The 16,568-nt window shown below is 48.8% G+C and overlaps 1 protein-coding gene across 1 annotated transcript; it reads left to right on the top strand.

Annotated features, from left to right (window-relative positions):
* Positions 1-998: 998 nt before the first annotated feature.
* On the top strand, positions 999-8,443 carry LOC102378118 (corticosteroid 11-beta-dehydrogenase isozyme 1-like). Its single transcript, XM_006039216.3, has 6 exons — positions 999-1,332; positions 2,267-2,397; positions 5,103-5,214; positions 5,667-5,852; positions 6,958-7,101; positions 8,054-8,443. The coding sequence occupies exons 1-6, from the start codon at positions 1,245-1,247 to the stop codon at positions 8,272-8,274; spliced, it is 882 nt and encodes a 293-aa protein (XP_006039278.1). The 5' UTR covers positions 999-1,244; the 3' UTR covers positions 8,275-8,443.
* The last annotated feature ends 8,125 nt before the right edge of the window (positions 8,444-16,568 follow it).

The raw sequence follows: 16,568 nt of genomic DNA, 5'->3' as shown, positions 1-16,568 counted from the left end.
TCTTCAAGCTCTCTCCACGCCAGCACGGGAGTCTCCTCGCGCCCTCCCTGCCGCTCCCCGCGTCCTGCGATTCAGATTGATTTCCTCTGCCCCTGTCCCTAATACAGTGCACCAGAACGCTCTCTTCTCCTTTCAGCCCTTCCATAGAAAATCCTTTGCAGAAAAACCTACAGTACCATTTCCCAGGGAGGGATCACTCTGTCTCACTCACACATGCCCCCTTTCTTAGTAATGACAAGGTGGGAAATATTGAAAGGACTACAAGATGCATCTCACTTATCTGCTTGCTCACTCTACCACTGTCTTCCTTCATGGCCTTTATGCCTAGGCAGTGGACTCGGCAAGTGCATCTACACAAGATGCTAAAAGCACAGTAGATTAGTCCTACTGCACGTTAGTGCGTCACGGCAAAAGCCGTGCTAATGCACAATAGAATTAGTTTATTGTGCATTAGCATCACGTAAAAGATGTATACTGGCACTACTGTGCAGTAGTGCTAATTATGGCTCATTAAGTTAGCACCTGTTATTACAGGTATTAAACTTAGTGTGCTAATGAACGTACAGACCTATCCATTGCCCAGTATTACACAAATAACCAGCAATGCCAGGGACTGTGGTGCTTGTGTTGCAAACACCAACGTTCAGTTGGAGTTGTATAGTATCCAAGCCGCTGAGATTTCTCAATGGATTTATCCCCCAGCTCCCCCAAGCACTAGGGAAGTATTACCTGCATTGTGCAGCTGAGAAAACAAAAGCATGGAAAGAGCAAATGCTTCCTCAGCCTGACAAAGGGTATTTATACCTGAAAGCTTGCTAAGAATTTTTCCCAGTATTTGAGTTGGTCTAATAAAAGATACCAGATTCACCCAAAAAACCTTGTCTGCCCTCCCCACAAAAGTTTGTAAGAAAACTGGGAACTGCACCCACATCTGCAGAGTCCAAGGACATGACTACCTCTCTTTCAACATGCTCAGAGGGCACAGCTCCAACCACAGCATGAATAGTTTGTAAACGGTGGCATAAAGTCCAAATGGCACTCTTGCTTTGGCTAATGTGTGCTAAACTGGACAAATAGCTAAGCAAGGATTTGAAAGGTGATTGTAATCAAGCCACTAAAGAAAAGGAAACCGTTTTGAAATCTGCCCTTTCTTGCAGCCCGTGGTCAAGAACATTTATACCTGCCGGGATTGCGTGGGTCACACGGGAAGCGTTTCTCTCTCTTACGTTCACGTCTGCAGTGGCATGGGTCTGCTACTGAAGAGTCTTTTTCCCCTGATGGGATTGGTGCTGGCCATCTTCTTTTACTCAGCAAAGCAGGAGTTTAAAGTAGGTAAGTTATTCAAATAAGCATGTACTTTCAAACCATGGCAAGGTGTTATGCATTATTATGAGTCTCTTCTAAAATACCACAGTTGCATGAGGATTTTGAATTCCTGCCCACAGCCCTTCAAAATAAAGTGACTCTAGGAATAGCACTGTTGAGAAGCTAATGTTTTCTCTAATTTAAAAAAAAAAATGGCATAGCATATTTGAGTGCAAGTATGGAGAGACATTGTTATCATCCAAGAAGGCATAAGAGGATGATATTCAGGACTGGCAAGGACTTTCAAAGCCACGAATTTGAAATAATGCTTTATATATATATTCATATTAAACTTTCCTTCAGTCTTTTAGTTAATGCTACAACTATTACAAAAAAACAGATAGAACTTGACAAAACACTCAGCAAAACCTAACTTAACCACAAAATATAAAACGTCTCATCTGCATTCGAATCAAGATGGAGGTGAACTACACAATTCAGCTCTGGATCTAAACATCTCCAAGCCCAAAGTTGCCCCAGCTACCTAGATTTTCCACTGCACTCATCATCATGATAGGCGCCAGCATAAATGAATACAACTCCATTGGAAATCAACGGAGGGAAATCGTGATCACACACAGTGACCTAAGGGTTGGCTGTCGAGTTTGAATCCAAACCCCCACAGTGTGGGACGCTGCGATTTTGCCCTACTCGGAGCTCTTCAGAGGTAGTAGGCTCCATAAGGGAGAAGTTGTGCATTGCAATACTGTGGTAGTTATATGTGTAGTGCCCACTGCTCCCTTGGTCACGTCTTCTCTTGGAAACAAAGCGGGCAGGGTAGGTTGGCCAGTTTGGGCCAGGAAGAGTTAGTTTCAATGCTTCTTGGGCACAGGTGTTCCTGGATGGGGAAGGGGAGGGACATAATTGTGATATGCATCATTCTCTGTCCACGGCTCTTCAGAGATGCTAAAAGGAAAGCGAGTGATTGTCACTGGAGCAAGCAGTGGAATTGGAGAGCAAATGGCCTACCGCCTGGCACGCACGGGATCTCATATTTTGATCACGGCACGGACAGAAGGCAAGCTACGGAAAGTGAGTGGAAGCTGAGCACTTGCAGCATGCTCAGACACCACTGGGATGGGCATATTACATTAAACATGGGCCGCAGATAGGATTACACATTTGGGATAGCAGATCAAACGTATACAGGTGCTCAGACCCATACACGCATGCACAATGTACGGAGACAGAATAATGTCCCTTAGTTGAGGCTACACCATAGTTTCCCACCACCACCTTTGCCACCTAGGGTAGCACCCTTACCACCAGACTACTGGGGAAGACTGAAAGATGTTCCGGCCCTGGGCCCCTTGACACGCAACGCCCAGGCCCCTCCATTGAAAGAGGAAGGCGACTTCCCACCAAAGAGGGAAAGGTGAGGACTTGGACCCAGGCAGAGAAACGGGGCTCAGAGCCACAAGGGAATCGGGACCCCCAGCCCGTGCTGCGCAGCACCCTTCCCTGGCCCCCCGGTTCTCGGGGAGACCTGGGGCAGGGAGCAGCAGCGGCCTCGGGCTGCCCTCGGGGAGCTGGACAGCCGTGTCCTGCAGATCATGGATATGTGGGGACCCAGGGAAGGCCGCCTGCATAAATACTCTCCCCAGGGCCTGGCTCAGACCAAGGTCCAGTGGCAGAACTACCTTTGGGCCCCAAAAGGCAAAGAGCCACGAGCCAGACGGCCACCGGGCAAAACCCAGACCAGACCAGCACCCCAGGGCTGCTGTCCTCATACAGGGGTGGCCCAGCGCTGGGGCCACCGACAGCTTGGGCCTCCTTTCGGCAGACAAGGGCCTATGTCAGCACCTCAGCAAGGTGACACTGTGCTGTGACCCTGCCCTAGCCACTGGCCAGCATAGTAAGAGTGGACTAGTGATGTTGGGTGCCTAAGCGCGGGCTCTGGAAGAGCCCCGATTTGCAGAAAACGTGGACAACCCTGCACCCGTGAGACGACTGTCACAGCTCTTCAGGGTGCTTAATGGCAGGCACTCAAACCCACAGGCCCGCGGGGAAAGCTCTGCCCCGGCCCGCGGTGCAAAGATAAAGATGAAGACATGAATTTCCCGGTGAGAGCACAAGCGACAGGCAGGGGAGTGCAGGGAGGAGAGCGGCGTGTGACCCACGGCTCCTCGGGGCTGCAGTGAACGGGGACACAGCAAGAGCACCCGTCCCTGCCGGGGCTGCAGCTTGCACTGGGGCCGTGCCCCTCGGAGCTGCGTTTGCGGGCACGAGGAGAAGCATCTGCTTTTAGGTTTGGGCTCAAGATGGCTCAACAGCTAACCTGATGTGAACCAGTCAAAGGCAACAGTAGATGTGTATCTAACATGCTACATTAATCAGAAGCCTCTACTTAATCAAATGCATTCTTGCTTCAATGGTTAAAAAATATTCATTCCCTCCTTCCAGCCAAATGCCCTGGAAACCCAGCCAAATGCCCTGGAAATGCCCTGGAAATTGTTTTCCCCAATATTTAAAATAAGTAATACGTTTCAAAATATAATTTATTTTTCAAAATAAGAATATATTAAAACCAATTATATAATAGCACTGAGAATATTAGTTTGGCTCCCCCGAACTCAGCAGCCCCTCAGGGATGACATGGGTAGAGCTGGCTGAAAGCCTGCGGACATTACATTAAGCAGGCAAGGGGGGCAGGACCACAGCTGGACTTACAGGACTCACAAAAACCTGGAGGCAACCGGGGATCCACACAGTCGTTCTCCTTCTTGCAATGGTGACAATGCAGCTTCCCACTGTCAGGACCTAGCCCTCAGAGAAAGAGCACGGCACCCATGCTGCCATTAGAGGCAGCAAGACTTGTGCTAAAGGCACTCAGAGAAGAAGGTCTGAAACAAGCACTTTATTTTTATTGGGACCAGTTTTTCTTGTGAGACAAGGAACAGCTGAACTCCACTAAATTATACAAAGCATCACAACTTCACTGCACCTTATATTTTATTACTTCAAAAAAAGTGCGTCAACTATTGTAAACCGAAGACTAGGAACCATGTGTTGCACACTCGTTTACCACTGGTCCTTCAGAAGGGGAAATATCTGCATTGCACAAGAAAAAAAACACAGATCGGATCGGCAGACTGAATGAAAAAGTTCATCCTTCAGCCAGCTCGCAACAGGAAAGGCCCGCGGCCAAATCTTCTCAGCGCAGAAAAGTACCAGTCACGAGGTGAAGTTTCTTAGACCGTTTATTATTTGACTGTGCGCATCTTAGGCCCGCTTGCTCCTACCGGTTTGACGCTGAGCACGCCAACTCCCTTTAGGATCCTTTGGACACAGGATGAGTCCTTCATCCTCATGGGTCATGGAGCTGGAGATTAAATGCTTTCAAACACCAACGGAGCCTTCACGTCCAGATGCAAACAAACTGCACCACAAACAGCCTGAAATTGGCCCCGCAACCTACAGCCTAAGCAAGCTACAGCCGAGCCACAAACAGAACTGAGCACAAACCTGCATTTCTACGCTAACACCAAGAACCGCTCAACAACCCAACCAAGCAAAACCTGCACACTGCCTTCAAACGCATCTGTTCTGATCCACTGCTTAACTAGCCAAGCCAGATAATCTGCAAAACCCATAAAGCAGAATCAAAAGCAGAACCATGGGATAAGCATTGTTGTGGTGCAGCCCCTTGCAGCCAGAGTACCTACACCAGCAACTTATTTTCCTATGAAGCCGCACATGGGAATCCCTCTCTAAAATGCTCCATTTGTTTGTGTTAGGTTTCCACGCAGTGTCGAGAGCTGGGTGCAGCGTCCATACACTATGTGAGTGGCAGCATGGAGAACATGGCATTTGCACAGGTGGTGGTGAAGGAGGCGGAGAAATTGTGGGGTATGTTAAGAATTGGCTGCCTGGAATATAGCAGCTCTGTAAGGCAGTGTCACGTGCTAGCAATGAATCTCCATCTCAGTTTTACTAACCAAAGACCAGGTCATGAGTTTCCCAGGAGAAGAACCACTGAACCTATATGCTGCAATGGTGATACCTCCCACAGCCACATTTAATTAATACTTTACTCATAAGAACATACTAAATAATGTCAAGGATATTACTTAGAAACAATGTAGACATATGATCTGTTGGTATGTTCACTAGATATATTTTTCATTTATATTAAATGGGGAGGCTGTTTCATTTTGTGAGTGCTTTTTAAGATACATCTCATCAGTGGTTTGTATAGACAAGACTGGGTGGCCTGGACAAAAAAAATGCCATATGGGCAATCCAGAATGCCTTCACTCTATAACAGGTAGCACTACAGAGCCCCCAATCTTGTCTTTTAGGAGGCCTAGACATGCTGATCCTCAATCACATTGGCAGCACATACTTTGGCTACTTCAAGGGAGACACTGAGCACCTGCGAAAGCTCCTGGAGATTAATGTTCTCAGCTATGTGACCATGACCGTCTCTGCCTTGCCGATGCTGAAGGAGAGTAGGGGCAGCATCGTTGCAGTTTCTTCCTTGGCAGGTAAGCAGGACCCAGGCTAGAGACCCTTAATGCTAGTCAGTGTCCAAATCTTTCCTTTGACTTAGACCCTGCTACTGTCTAAAGAAGCTCTGTTTGAAAACACTCTGCAAAAGGGAAGATAAAGGGTCTCCTGAGAAACTAGGTAATGTGACTGCAGCTCTGGATTCACTATGTTGGTTAGTGAATGCCAAATACAAGCTTTCCCGATTTATATACTGATTCCCCTTCTGCTGGCACCAATACCCCACCATACACTTTCAGGACAGCTTCCCAGTGGAGAAGCGATGTACTATTGGGGCATCCATCATTCCCCCTCCCCAGCAAACCCTCACCCTGAAGTGACATGGTCAGGGACAGGCAGCATGCAAAGCCACCTCTTCTCCCCAGGATCTCAGTCAAACACAAATTACTATTTTCCAGAAAACTTCTACCTCTATCATGGCCCAAGGCAGATGGTGAATTTCTCCGATGCTCCTACAACTCCTGCTGACTTGAAGCTTCCCTGTCACAAAAGTCTGCCTAACTAAAACCAAACACCAATCATTTCCTTCCCACAGTGAAAACGCAAAGCAAAGCAAAAATAAAATGAAATAAAATTTCCCACAGTGAAAACACAAAGCAAAGCAAAAATAAAATGAAGTAAAATATGACTCCTCACAAACTATCCACACAGCAATGCCTGCCATAAGGAGACAGGATGTTACTTGTTCGCCATACACAGCGCACAGGTGCATACTAGTGAGTTTGCATGTGGAACAGCTAGACAGATTTGATTCAAGGTTCACACTAGCCCCAAGTGAGTTCTGCCAATCATACAGAATTTATGCTGAAAAAAACCTTTTGATCTCCACCTACTGTCCTGTGTTGTGTTTAGGCTACACGTTACAGGAAATTTTCATTGGGAATATTTTGGAGGAGTTTTTGAAATAAAAATTTTATAGTGATTTTAGTGTTATCCTTCAGCCTGCTGAGGTTCTAGGATTAGTTGGTGCAAGTCAACATTTTACATCTACTGAAAAGAAAGTCAAAGTGAAAATGGCATGACTCTTCTTCTGTGAACTGAAGGTTTCAGTCACATCAAGCTAACCATTGCATGTCTCTCTAGGGAAAGTTGGGACCCCGTTTACCGTTCCCTACTCTACAACTAAGTTTGCCTTGGATGGGTTTTTCAGCTCCTTGAGGCAGATGCTGGTTGTTGAGAATGCCAATGTTTCCATCACGCTCTGTGTCCTGGGCTACATCAATACTGGTAAGGCAGGCACTATTATGTAGACCTTGCTGGGTAGCATCTCTGCATGCATGTACTCGCACACTCCCTCTCTACGGTTGGCCATAAAAAATCACTTCAATGCAAAAAGTAGAAAACAATTAATGCTCAAATTTGTCAATATTTTCAATCAATGAATAGTTTTGCTTTTCTTTTGTTTTGTTTTTAATGAAACACTGCTTTTCTCTTTCTTTTCTTGAACTAAAACAGCCTCCTTCCTTGAAAAACAGTCACTGCTCTCTGGACATTTTTACAAAGTTTAACCCCTCCTGAAGATTTGTAGCTTGAGCTTTGAGATGAAAGAACTACTAGGATTTCACTCAATATACCTGCTGCATTCCTTGCAAATGTTTACTCTCTCTCAAAATTAAATTGCTGATATAACAATCACAAGACAAAATTAGCTCGCTGTGGTCTCTTTCATGACTTCATGCTCAATTACTGTGTTTTACAACAGCCAGTACAGATTGAACTTACATTAACAAACATTTTCTTAAAAGTCTTATTTTTTAAATGGACTTAAATACTTAGGAAGACTGAAACTTGGGCTACTGCAGTGCTTTAAAACACTTTTGAAAATGGGAAAAGGGTGTCTAAATGCCTTTAAAATATGGCTCCTACTTCCAAAAAAGGGAAATCGGGTCCCTGAATACCTTTAATAATTTACCTGTGGAGTTTTTGTTTGTTTAATTTACTCGATACTTTGGTCCAAGTAACTAAATAGTACAACTGCCTACTCAAAAAAGCATCCCTCCCTTTTTAATATAAACTTCAAGTTTCTTCCTCCCTCTCCTCCTTCTTCAGCACCTCTAGTAAGGCATTATTTTCCACAATAAGATGCAATTTCAAACGCCTCTGAAATCATAGAGCATTAGATTCCACAGGCAATGCACATGTCTGATAACATTTTTCTTGCTTCTATCCCCCACTCCAGACACAGCTATGAAAACAGTGTCCCATGTGATACGTAACAAACCTGCACCAAAAGAAGAGTGTGCTCTGGAGATTATCAAGAGTGGAGCGCTGCGTCAACGGGAATTGCATTATCCCTACATCTCTGTGAGAATTCCCCTCTTATTAAGAGACTGGGCCCCGGACTTCCTGGATTCTCTCACAAGAAATAACATGGACATAGAAAAAGTGAAAATAACATAGCTAGTAATATGTATTAGGGCCTAATTAGGAAGCGACTAATGGCATGAGCACAGAGGTAAATACAGTTATTTTCTGGTCAGTGAAAAGAGCATTTCTGGTAGGATTTTCCAAAGTGCCTCAGGGACTCCAACAAAGCAAGTTCCTAGCGCAGCTCCGGCTGGCTGCTGAGCATCTTATCTTCTTTCAAGTTGGTGGAGTCAGGGGGCGGATGAAGGGGGCAGAATCCCGGTAGCCTTTTCCTGCCAGCGATTGGGTGGAATTGCCTCTTGGGCGGAGTCACGGCCCCTCCGCCCTTCTTCGCTCTGATTGGCCTGTGCCGGGGAGGCAGACCAGGAGCTCCTCGCCTTGTCCCCATTCTCATTGGCTGACGTGCCTGGTGGGTGTGTGCGGGTTTCTGCGCGCCGATTGGTCCAACTCCGATCCTCAGCGGCCAGCTCAGCGGGGTGCGCGCACGGGCGGCGCGGATAAGCACCCGTATAGATTCCCAGGCCTTTTGGCCTCAGGGAGCATTACGGCCCCCCTCTAATACTTTTGGGCACACAACCTCCCTGTATCTCAGGGCATGGATGTTTGCCCCCTCTTTTAGCGTGGCTAGTATGTCCTCTTGGCCACATGGTAGCTCATGTGAAGGGTTACTGCCATCCTTCTTGGGGGCAGGCAGTGTATTCCCTACCCGAGTCTCTGGAGACGAGTGCCCTGGCACTTGCCCAGCCGTACTTCTGTGCCCCTGCCCCCGGCCTGCAGCCTGTAAGCAGGGTCCAGGTCCCCTTATTCCACTTGCTGAGGTTGCCGAGAGAGGATACCCACAGACTACAGGGAAGGCTGCAGGCTTCTGGAGGACATTGAGTGCTCAGGGACCCTGAGGCTTAGTGACCTTCCTGGAACTCGGGTCCAGGTCTCTGCTCCTCTGTTCTGCTGCTCCTGGCACTACTGAGAAGGCTTCATACTGCACCCTCTCAGCAGGGCTCCACCCCCACCCCTTCTGACCCTGGGTGAGGAGGCTTCTTGTAGCCCCTAGGGCTCTGTGGCTTTTGTGATGCAAGGCTGAAGTTGTCTCTCCAGACATAGGGCAGCTTTGACCCCTGATCACCTGAGCTGCTCCTCTGTTCTGCTGCTCCTGGCACTACTGAGAAGGCTTCATACTGCACCCTCTCAGCAGGGCTCCACCCCCACCCCTTCTGACCCTGGGTGAGGAGGCTTCTTGTAGCCCCTAGGGCTCTGTGGCTTTTGTGATGCAAGGCTGAAGTTGTCTCTCCAGACATAGGGCAGCTTTGACCCCTGATCACCTGAGACACCTGTCAGCTGGCATTCAGGTCTTTGCAGGTTTTCTCTTGGCTTCATGCCCCAGCAGCCAGCTGTGTGGAGGGAGCAGTGCCCTGTAAGCAGGGTTTTCAGTGTTTGTGGTCACCGTTCATGGTGCCACCCTAGCAGTTATGTCCAGAGTCCTGGCTCATCGCGCTCTGCTTCTGGCTGGCCCGGATGTCAGTGTTGCCGCAAGGATTCCTTTTACCAGAGGCCCCCAAGGATTGACACGGCCCCTTATCTGATTTGGTATCAAGTGAACTTTGTGTAGTAATCCCTAGATTCATTACAAGTATTTTTCCTTGTAATAGGATCTGACAAGCGGTTCCTTAGATATTACTGCAGCGACCTTCAGTGGTACCGGCCTCAGATCCTCTGCTGGATGTGTGGGATGTTACTTTCTAGATTCCTTAGGAGCAGCCTTGGGATTCTTGCTTGGAGTAACGTCTCCACAGGGTGGCAACACAAACACACACTTCCTTTTTGTTTGTCCACTACTTTTGTAACTTTCTCATCTCAAACTGTCCAGTCCTCAAGTTTTTCAACTCATCTTTTTAGATAAGGTTTCATAGATTTCATAGACATGAGGACTGGAAGGGACCTCGGACGACACTCTAGTCCAGCCCCCCACCCGAATGGCAGGAAGTCAGCTGGGGTCATAGGATCCCAGCAAGATAAGCATCCATTTTTTTCTGGAAGGTGTTGGTCCTCGCCCCTACCTTGGGCATATTCAAGAGGAGGTTGGACAATCACCTCTCTTGGGTCTTGAGAACCCAGCGTTCATTCCTGCCTGTGGAGGGGGGTCAGGCTAGATGATCTGTTCAGGCCTTCTGACCCTAGCTACTATGATACTATACCTGGTTAGCCCACCACACCAATCACAGCATTCATTTTTCCCAGTACCTTATAAGGAAGGCACTTTGTACAATTTAATTGCTTAGCTCTGGGAAGGCCTAAAGTTAGGCTAAGAGCCTGAGTATGACTCGGTTTGCCTGCTACAGTCGGCAGCCAAGCCCGCAGACGTCTGCCCTCCCCCCTTTCCGTGGACAGAGGACAGAGTGGCCGCAGGTCCAGGTAAGGGTAAAAGAGGGAGAGAAGTTGGGGCCTGCAGACACAGCTTCCATCACACTGACTCACATCCCATTTCTGTCATGTTCTTTCTGCCCTCAGAAGGAGAAGCAGAGAAAACGACAGACAAATAGTAGTTATCTGATAACCAGGGCAGAAAACTATGCCAGGCAACCCAGAGGTGAAGGTAAGAGAGTTTGGGTAAAGGCTAGGCGTATGTGAGTCGTGGAAGGCTTGGAGTGCCAGGAACGTGTGGGCCCCCCAGCTTACGAGCAAGGCACATGTCTCCCACTCTGCTTTCTCTAATTCTTAGGCTACTTGATGGGGTTTTGGCAGAGGTGTTATCTAGGGATTACAGGGAGGGCTGCAGGCTTCTAAAGGAGCCGGAGTTTGGCAGAGGTGTTATCTAGGGATTACAGGGTGGGCTGCAGGCTTCTAGAGGAGCCTGAACGCGTTGGTACCCCTTCACGTCAGGGCTGAAAAGGGAGAAGTTGCAGCTGCTCGGCGTGTGCTCAGGCTGCACTGCCTTGCAACCGGTCTCGGTCTTTCTTCTTACACTCCTCGGAAGCCCCAACAGTGAAAGGGCGAGGCAGGAGGAAAGCTGCCCAGAGAAATGGGAAGCATAAGGCAGGAGGAAAGCCAGCCGGGGAAACGGGGAGCGAAGGAGAGGGACTCTGGACACAGTGACTGCCCTGCCCTTAAGTCTTGGTCACGTAAGAGCCAAAATGTGGCTGAGGGACCCTTGGAGCACTGGGACCTCCCTGCAAGCGTAAGAGCCAAAATGTGGCTGAGGGACCCTTGGTGCACTGGGACCTCCCTTTAAGCAGGAAGCAGGTCCCGGCTCTGGAGGCCATAGCTCTTGCAGAGCTGTCAGGTGAAAGGAGGACTGCCCTGTAAGCAGGAAGCTGCCCTCTTTTTTGCCTCCCCTTTGATTCGATGTTTCTTCATTTGCTGGCCACGATCGCATAACGAGTGCCCGGGGCTGCTGCTTGTTAAAAGGGTGCCTGCTTCTTCCTGCCCAGAGGTGAGACTGAGCTGCGCGGCGCCTTGTACGTTGTAGCTGCCTCACAGTAAGTGTGTGAGAGCGCTGCCGTAGGTGGCTGGCGGGGTGAGGCACTCCTGTAAGCAGGGCGCGTGTCTGTCTTTCCCCGTGTTTGTGCTGCACGGGGGACGCTGGTTCCTTGAGGGTCGTGACCTTCCTGTAACTTGGGCTCAGGTGTCCAGACTCCTCTTTTCTGCTGCCCTCACTGCTCTTCAGAAGCTTCCCTGGCCCCCACCTTTCCCCCTGTAAGCAGGGGTTGCTCACCCCCAACCTTGGCTTGGGGCAGGAGGCCTCGTTTAGTCCTTTGGGCGCTGAGGCTCCCATGACAGGAGGGTAAATCTTGGACCTTTTGTGCTCCAGACATGGGGAAGCTTTGACTCCTAATTGAGAGACCGCCTGAGGCACTTGTCAGCTGGCATTCAGGGCTTTGCAGGTTTTCTCTGGGCTTCATGCCCCACCAAGCAGCTGTGTGCAGGGAGCACTGTCCTGTAAGCAGGGTTTTCGGTGTTTGTGGTTACTGTTCATGGTGCTGCCCTAGCAGTTTTGTCCAAAGTCCTGGCCCATCCCACTCTATTTCTGGATGGCCGGGGTGTCTGCCTCTGACCCTGCGGACGTCTGGCTTACCCCATCTCCATGGACAGAGGAGAGATTGGCAGCAGATTCGGGTAAGGGTAAGAGGAGGAGAGACGCTTGGGCCTGTAGTCTGGTCCTCTGACATGCTGACTTAAATTCAGTGTCTGTCTGTTTTCTAAGCCCCCAGAAGAAGAAGCAGACAAGACGGCAGACAACCAACTGAGGAAGAAAGAAACCCCTGCCTGCCCAGCAGGATGGTATGGTAAGGGAGTTTGGACACAGCAGTATCTTAAAAAGCACTCACAAAATGAAACAGCCTCCCCATTTAATATAAATGAAAAATATATCTAGTGAACATACCAACAGATCATATGTCTACATTGTTTCTAAGTAATATCCTTGACATTATTTAGTATGTTCTTATGAGTAAAGTATTAATTAAATGTGGCTGTGGGAGGTATCACCATTGCAGCATATAGGTTCAGTGGTTCTTCTGAGATACTTTTTACTCTGTATTTCCTGGGGTGTGGGATTCATTGCCAGTCAACTCCAGTTCTGTTTTGTGTACTCTTTCAGGTCCCTGAAGGGCAGCTGGAGAAGAAGGAACGGAAGCAGGAAAAGAAAGATCTGGAGCAAGAAGTGTGGGTTGCGGTGCACATGAGGGAGGGAGCAAGATGTTTAACATATGCTAAGGTAAATACAGATGTAGACTTGTGTGCATGTCTACACTTCCAAACACCCATTAGGAGCAAGCAGCCGCACGCTTCAAGTTGTGGAGCATTTTAGAGAGGGATTCCCATGTGCGGCTTCATAGGAAAATAAGTTGCTGGTGTAGGTACTCTGGCTGCAAGGGGCTGCACCACAACAATGCTTATCCCATGGTTCTGCTTTTGATTCTGCTTTATGGGTTTTGCAGATTATCTGGCTTGGCTAGTTAAGCAGTGGATCAGAACAGATGCGGTTGAAGGCAGTGTGCAGGTTTTGCTTGGTTGGGTTGTTGAGCGGTTCTTGGTGTTAGCGTAGAAATGCAGGTTTGTGCTCAGTTCTGTTTGTGGCTCGGCTGTAGCTTGCTTAGGCTGTAGGTTGCGGGGCCAATTTCAGGCTGTTTGTGGTGCAGTTTGTTTGCATCTGGACGTGAAGGCTCCGTTGGTGTTTGAAAGCATTTAATCTCCAGCTCCATGACCCATGAGGATGAAGGACTCATCCTGTGTCCAAAGGATCCTAAAGGGAGTTGGCGTGCTCAGCGTCAAACCGGTAGGAGCAAGCGGGCCTAAGATGCGCACAGTCAAATAATAAACGGTCTAAGAAACTTCACCTCGTGACTGGTACTTTTCTGCGCTGAGAAGATTTGGCCGCGGGCCTTTCCTGTTGCGAGCTGGCTGAAGGATGAACTTTTTCATTCAGTCTGCCGATCCGATCTGTGTTTTTTTTCTTGTGCAATGCAGATATTTCCCCTTCTGAAGGACCAGTGGTAAACGAATGTGCAACACATGGTTCCTAGTCTTCGGTTTACAATAGTTGACGCACGTTTTTTTGAAGTAATAAAATATAAGGTGCAGTGAAGTTGTGATGCTTTGTATAATTTAGTGGAGTTCAGCTGTTCCTTGTCTCACAAGAAAAACTGGTCCCAATAAAAATAAAGTGCTTGTTTCAGACCTTCTTCTCTGAGTGCCTTTAGCACAAGTCTTGCTGCCTCTAATGGCAGCATGGGTGCCGTGCTCTTTCTCTGAGGGCTAGGTCCTGACAGTGGGAAGCTGCATTGTCACCATTGCAAGAAGGAGAACGACTGTGTGGATCCCCGGTTGCCTCCAGGTTTTTGTGAGTCCTGTAAGTCCAGCTGTGGTCCTGCCCCCCTTGCCTGCTTAATGTAATGTCCGCAGGCTTTCAGCCAGCTCTACCCATGTCATCCCTGAGGGGCTGCTGAGTTCGGGGGAGCCAAACTAATATTCTCAGTGCTATTATATAATTGGTTTTAATATATTCTTATTTTGAAAAATAAATTATATTTTGAAACGTATTACTTATTTTAAATATTGGGGAAAACAATTTCCAGGGCATTTCCAGGGCATTTGGCTGGGTTTCCAGGGCATTTGGCTGGAAGGAGGGAATGAATGTTTTTTAACCAATGAAGCAAGAATGCATTTGATTAAGTAGAGGCTTCTGATTAATGTAGCATGTTAGATACACATCTACTGTTGCCTTTGACTGGTTCACATCAGGTTAGCTGTTGAGCCATCTTGAGCCCAAACCTAAAAGCAGATGCTTCTCCTCGTGCCCGCAAACGCAGCTCCGAGGGGCACGGCCCCAGTGCAAGCTGCAGCCCCGGCAGGGACGGGTGCTCTTGCTGTGTCCCCCCCCACTGCAGCCCCGAGGAGCCGTGGGTCACACGCCGCTCTCCTCCCTGCACTCCCCTGCCTGTCGCTTGTGCTCTCACCGGGAAATTCATGTCTTCATCTTTATCTTTGCACCGGGGGCAGGGGCAGAGCTTTCCCCGCGGGCCTGTGGGTTTGAGTGCCTGCCATTAAGCACCCTGAAGAGCTGTGACAGTCGTCTCACGGGTGCAGGGTTGTCCACGTTTTCTGCAAATCGGGGCTCTTCCAGAGCCCGCGCTTAGGCACCCAACATCACTAGTCCACTCTTACTATGCTGGCCAGTGGCTAGGGCAGGGTCACAGCACAGTGTCACCTTGCTGAGGTGCTGACATAGGCCCTTGTCTGCCGAAAGGAGGCCCAAGCTGTCGGTGGCCCCAGCGCTGGGCCACCCCTGTATGAGGACAGCAGCCCTGGGGTGCTGGTCTGGTCTGGGTTTTGCCCGGTGGCCGTCTGGCTCGTGGCTCTTTGCCTTTTGGGGCCCAAAGGTAGTTCTGCCACTGGACCTTGGTCTGAGCCAGGCCCTGGGGAGAGTATTTATGCAGGCGGCCTTCCCTGGGTCCCCACATATCCATGATCTGCAGGACACGGCTGTCCAGCTCCCCGAGGGCAGCCCGAGGCCGCTGCTGCTCCCTGCCCCAGGTCTCCCCGAGAACCGGGGGGCCAGGGAAGGGTGCTGCGCAGCACGGGCTGGGGGTCCCGATTCCCTTGTGGCTCTGAGCCCCGTTTCTCTGCCTGGGTCCAAGTCCTCACCTTTCCCTCTTTGGTGGGAAGTCGCCTTCCTCTTTCAATGGAGGGGCCTGGGCGTTGCGTGTCAAGGGGCCCAGGGCCGGAACATCTTTCAGTCTTCCCCAGTAGTCTGGTGGTAAGGGTGCTACCCTAGGTGGCAAAGGTGGTGGTGGGAAACTATGGTGTAGCCTCAACTAAGGGACATTATTCTGTCTCCGTACATTGTGCATGCGTGTATGGGTCTGAGCACCTGTATACGTTTGATCTGATATCCCAAATGTGTAATCCTATCTGTGGCCCATGTTTAATGTAATATGCCCATCCCAGTGGTGTCTGAGCATGCTGCAAGTGCTCAGCTTCCACTCACTTTCCGTAGCTTGCCTTCTGTCCGTGCCGTGATCAAAATATGAGATCCCGTGCGTGCCAGGCGGTAGGCCATTTGCTCTCCAATTCCACTGCTTGCTCCAGTGACAATCACTCGCTTTCCTTTTAGCATCTCTGAAGAGCCGTGGACAGAGAATGATGCATATCACAATTATGTCCCTCCCCTTCCCCATCCAGGAACACCTGTGCCCAAGAAGCATTGAAACTAACTCTTCCTGGCCCAAACTGGCCAACCTATCCTGCCTGCTTTGTTTCCAAGAGAAGACGTGACCAAGAGAGCAGTGGGCACTACACATATAACTACCACAGTATTGCAATGCACAACTTCTCCCTTATGGAGCCTACTACCTCTGAAGAGCTCCGAGTAGGGCAAAATCGCAGCGTCCCACACTGTGGGGGTTTGGATTCAAACTCGACAGCCAACCCTTAGGTCACTGTGTGTGATCACGATTTCCCTCCGTTGATTTCCAATGGAGTTGTATTCATTTATGCTGGCGCCTATCATGATGATGAGTGCAGTGGAAAATCTAGGTAGCTGGGGCAACTTTGGGCTTGGAGATGTTTAGATCCAGAGCTGAATTGTGTAGTTCACCTCCATCTTGATTCGAATGCAGATGAGACGTTTTATATTTTGTGGTTAAGTTAGGTTTTGCTGAGTGTTTTGTCAAGTTCTATCTGTTTTTTTGTAATAGTTGTAGCATTAACTAAAAGACTGAAGGAAAGTTTAATATGAATATATATATAAAGCATTATTTCAAATTCGTGGCTTTGAAAGTCCTTGCCAGTCCTGAATATCATCCTCTTATGCCTTCTTGGATGATAACAAT

This window comes from Alligator sinensis, unplaced genomic scaffold, assembly GCF_000455745.1.
Source record: "Alligator sinensis unplaced genomic scaffold, ASM45574v1 scaffold2410_1, whole genome shotgun sequence".
Classification (NCBI taxonomy): domain Eukaryota; kingdom Metazoa; phylum Chordata; order Crocodylia; family Alligatoridae; genus Alligator; species Alligator sinensis.
The sequence above is the reverse complement of the archived record's forward strand: the minus strand, read 5'-3'. Positions and strand labels throughout refer to the sequence as shown.

What these genes read in the sequence shown, in the direction of transcription:
- LOC102378118 (XM_006039216.3), top strand. Translation starts at nt 1,245, where the DNA reads ATGGGTCTGCTACTGAAGAGTCTTTTTCCCCTGATGGGATTGGTGCTG. An exon ending in CAGAAGGCAAGCTACGGAAA is followed by an intron (nt 2,398 to 5,102) that starts GTGAGTGGAAGC and finishes TGTTTGTGTTAG; the next exon opens with GTTTCCACGCAGTGTCGAGA. An exon ending in TGCAGTTTCTTCCTTGGCAG is followed by an intron (nt 5,853 to 6,957) that starts GTAAGCAGGACC and finishes ATGTCTCTCTAG; the next exon opens with GGAAAGTTGGGACCCCGTTT.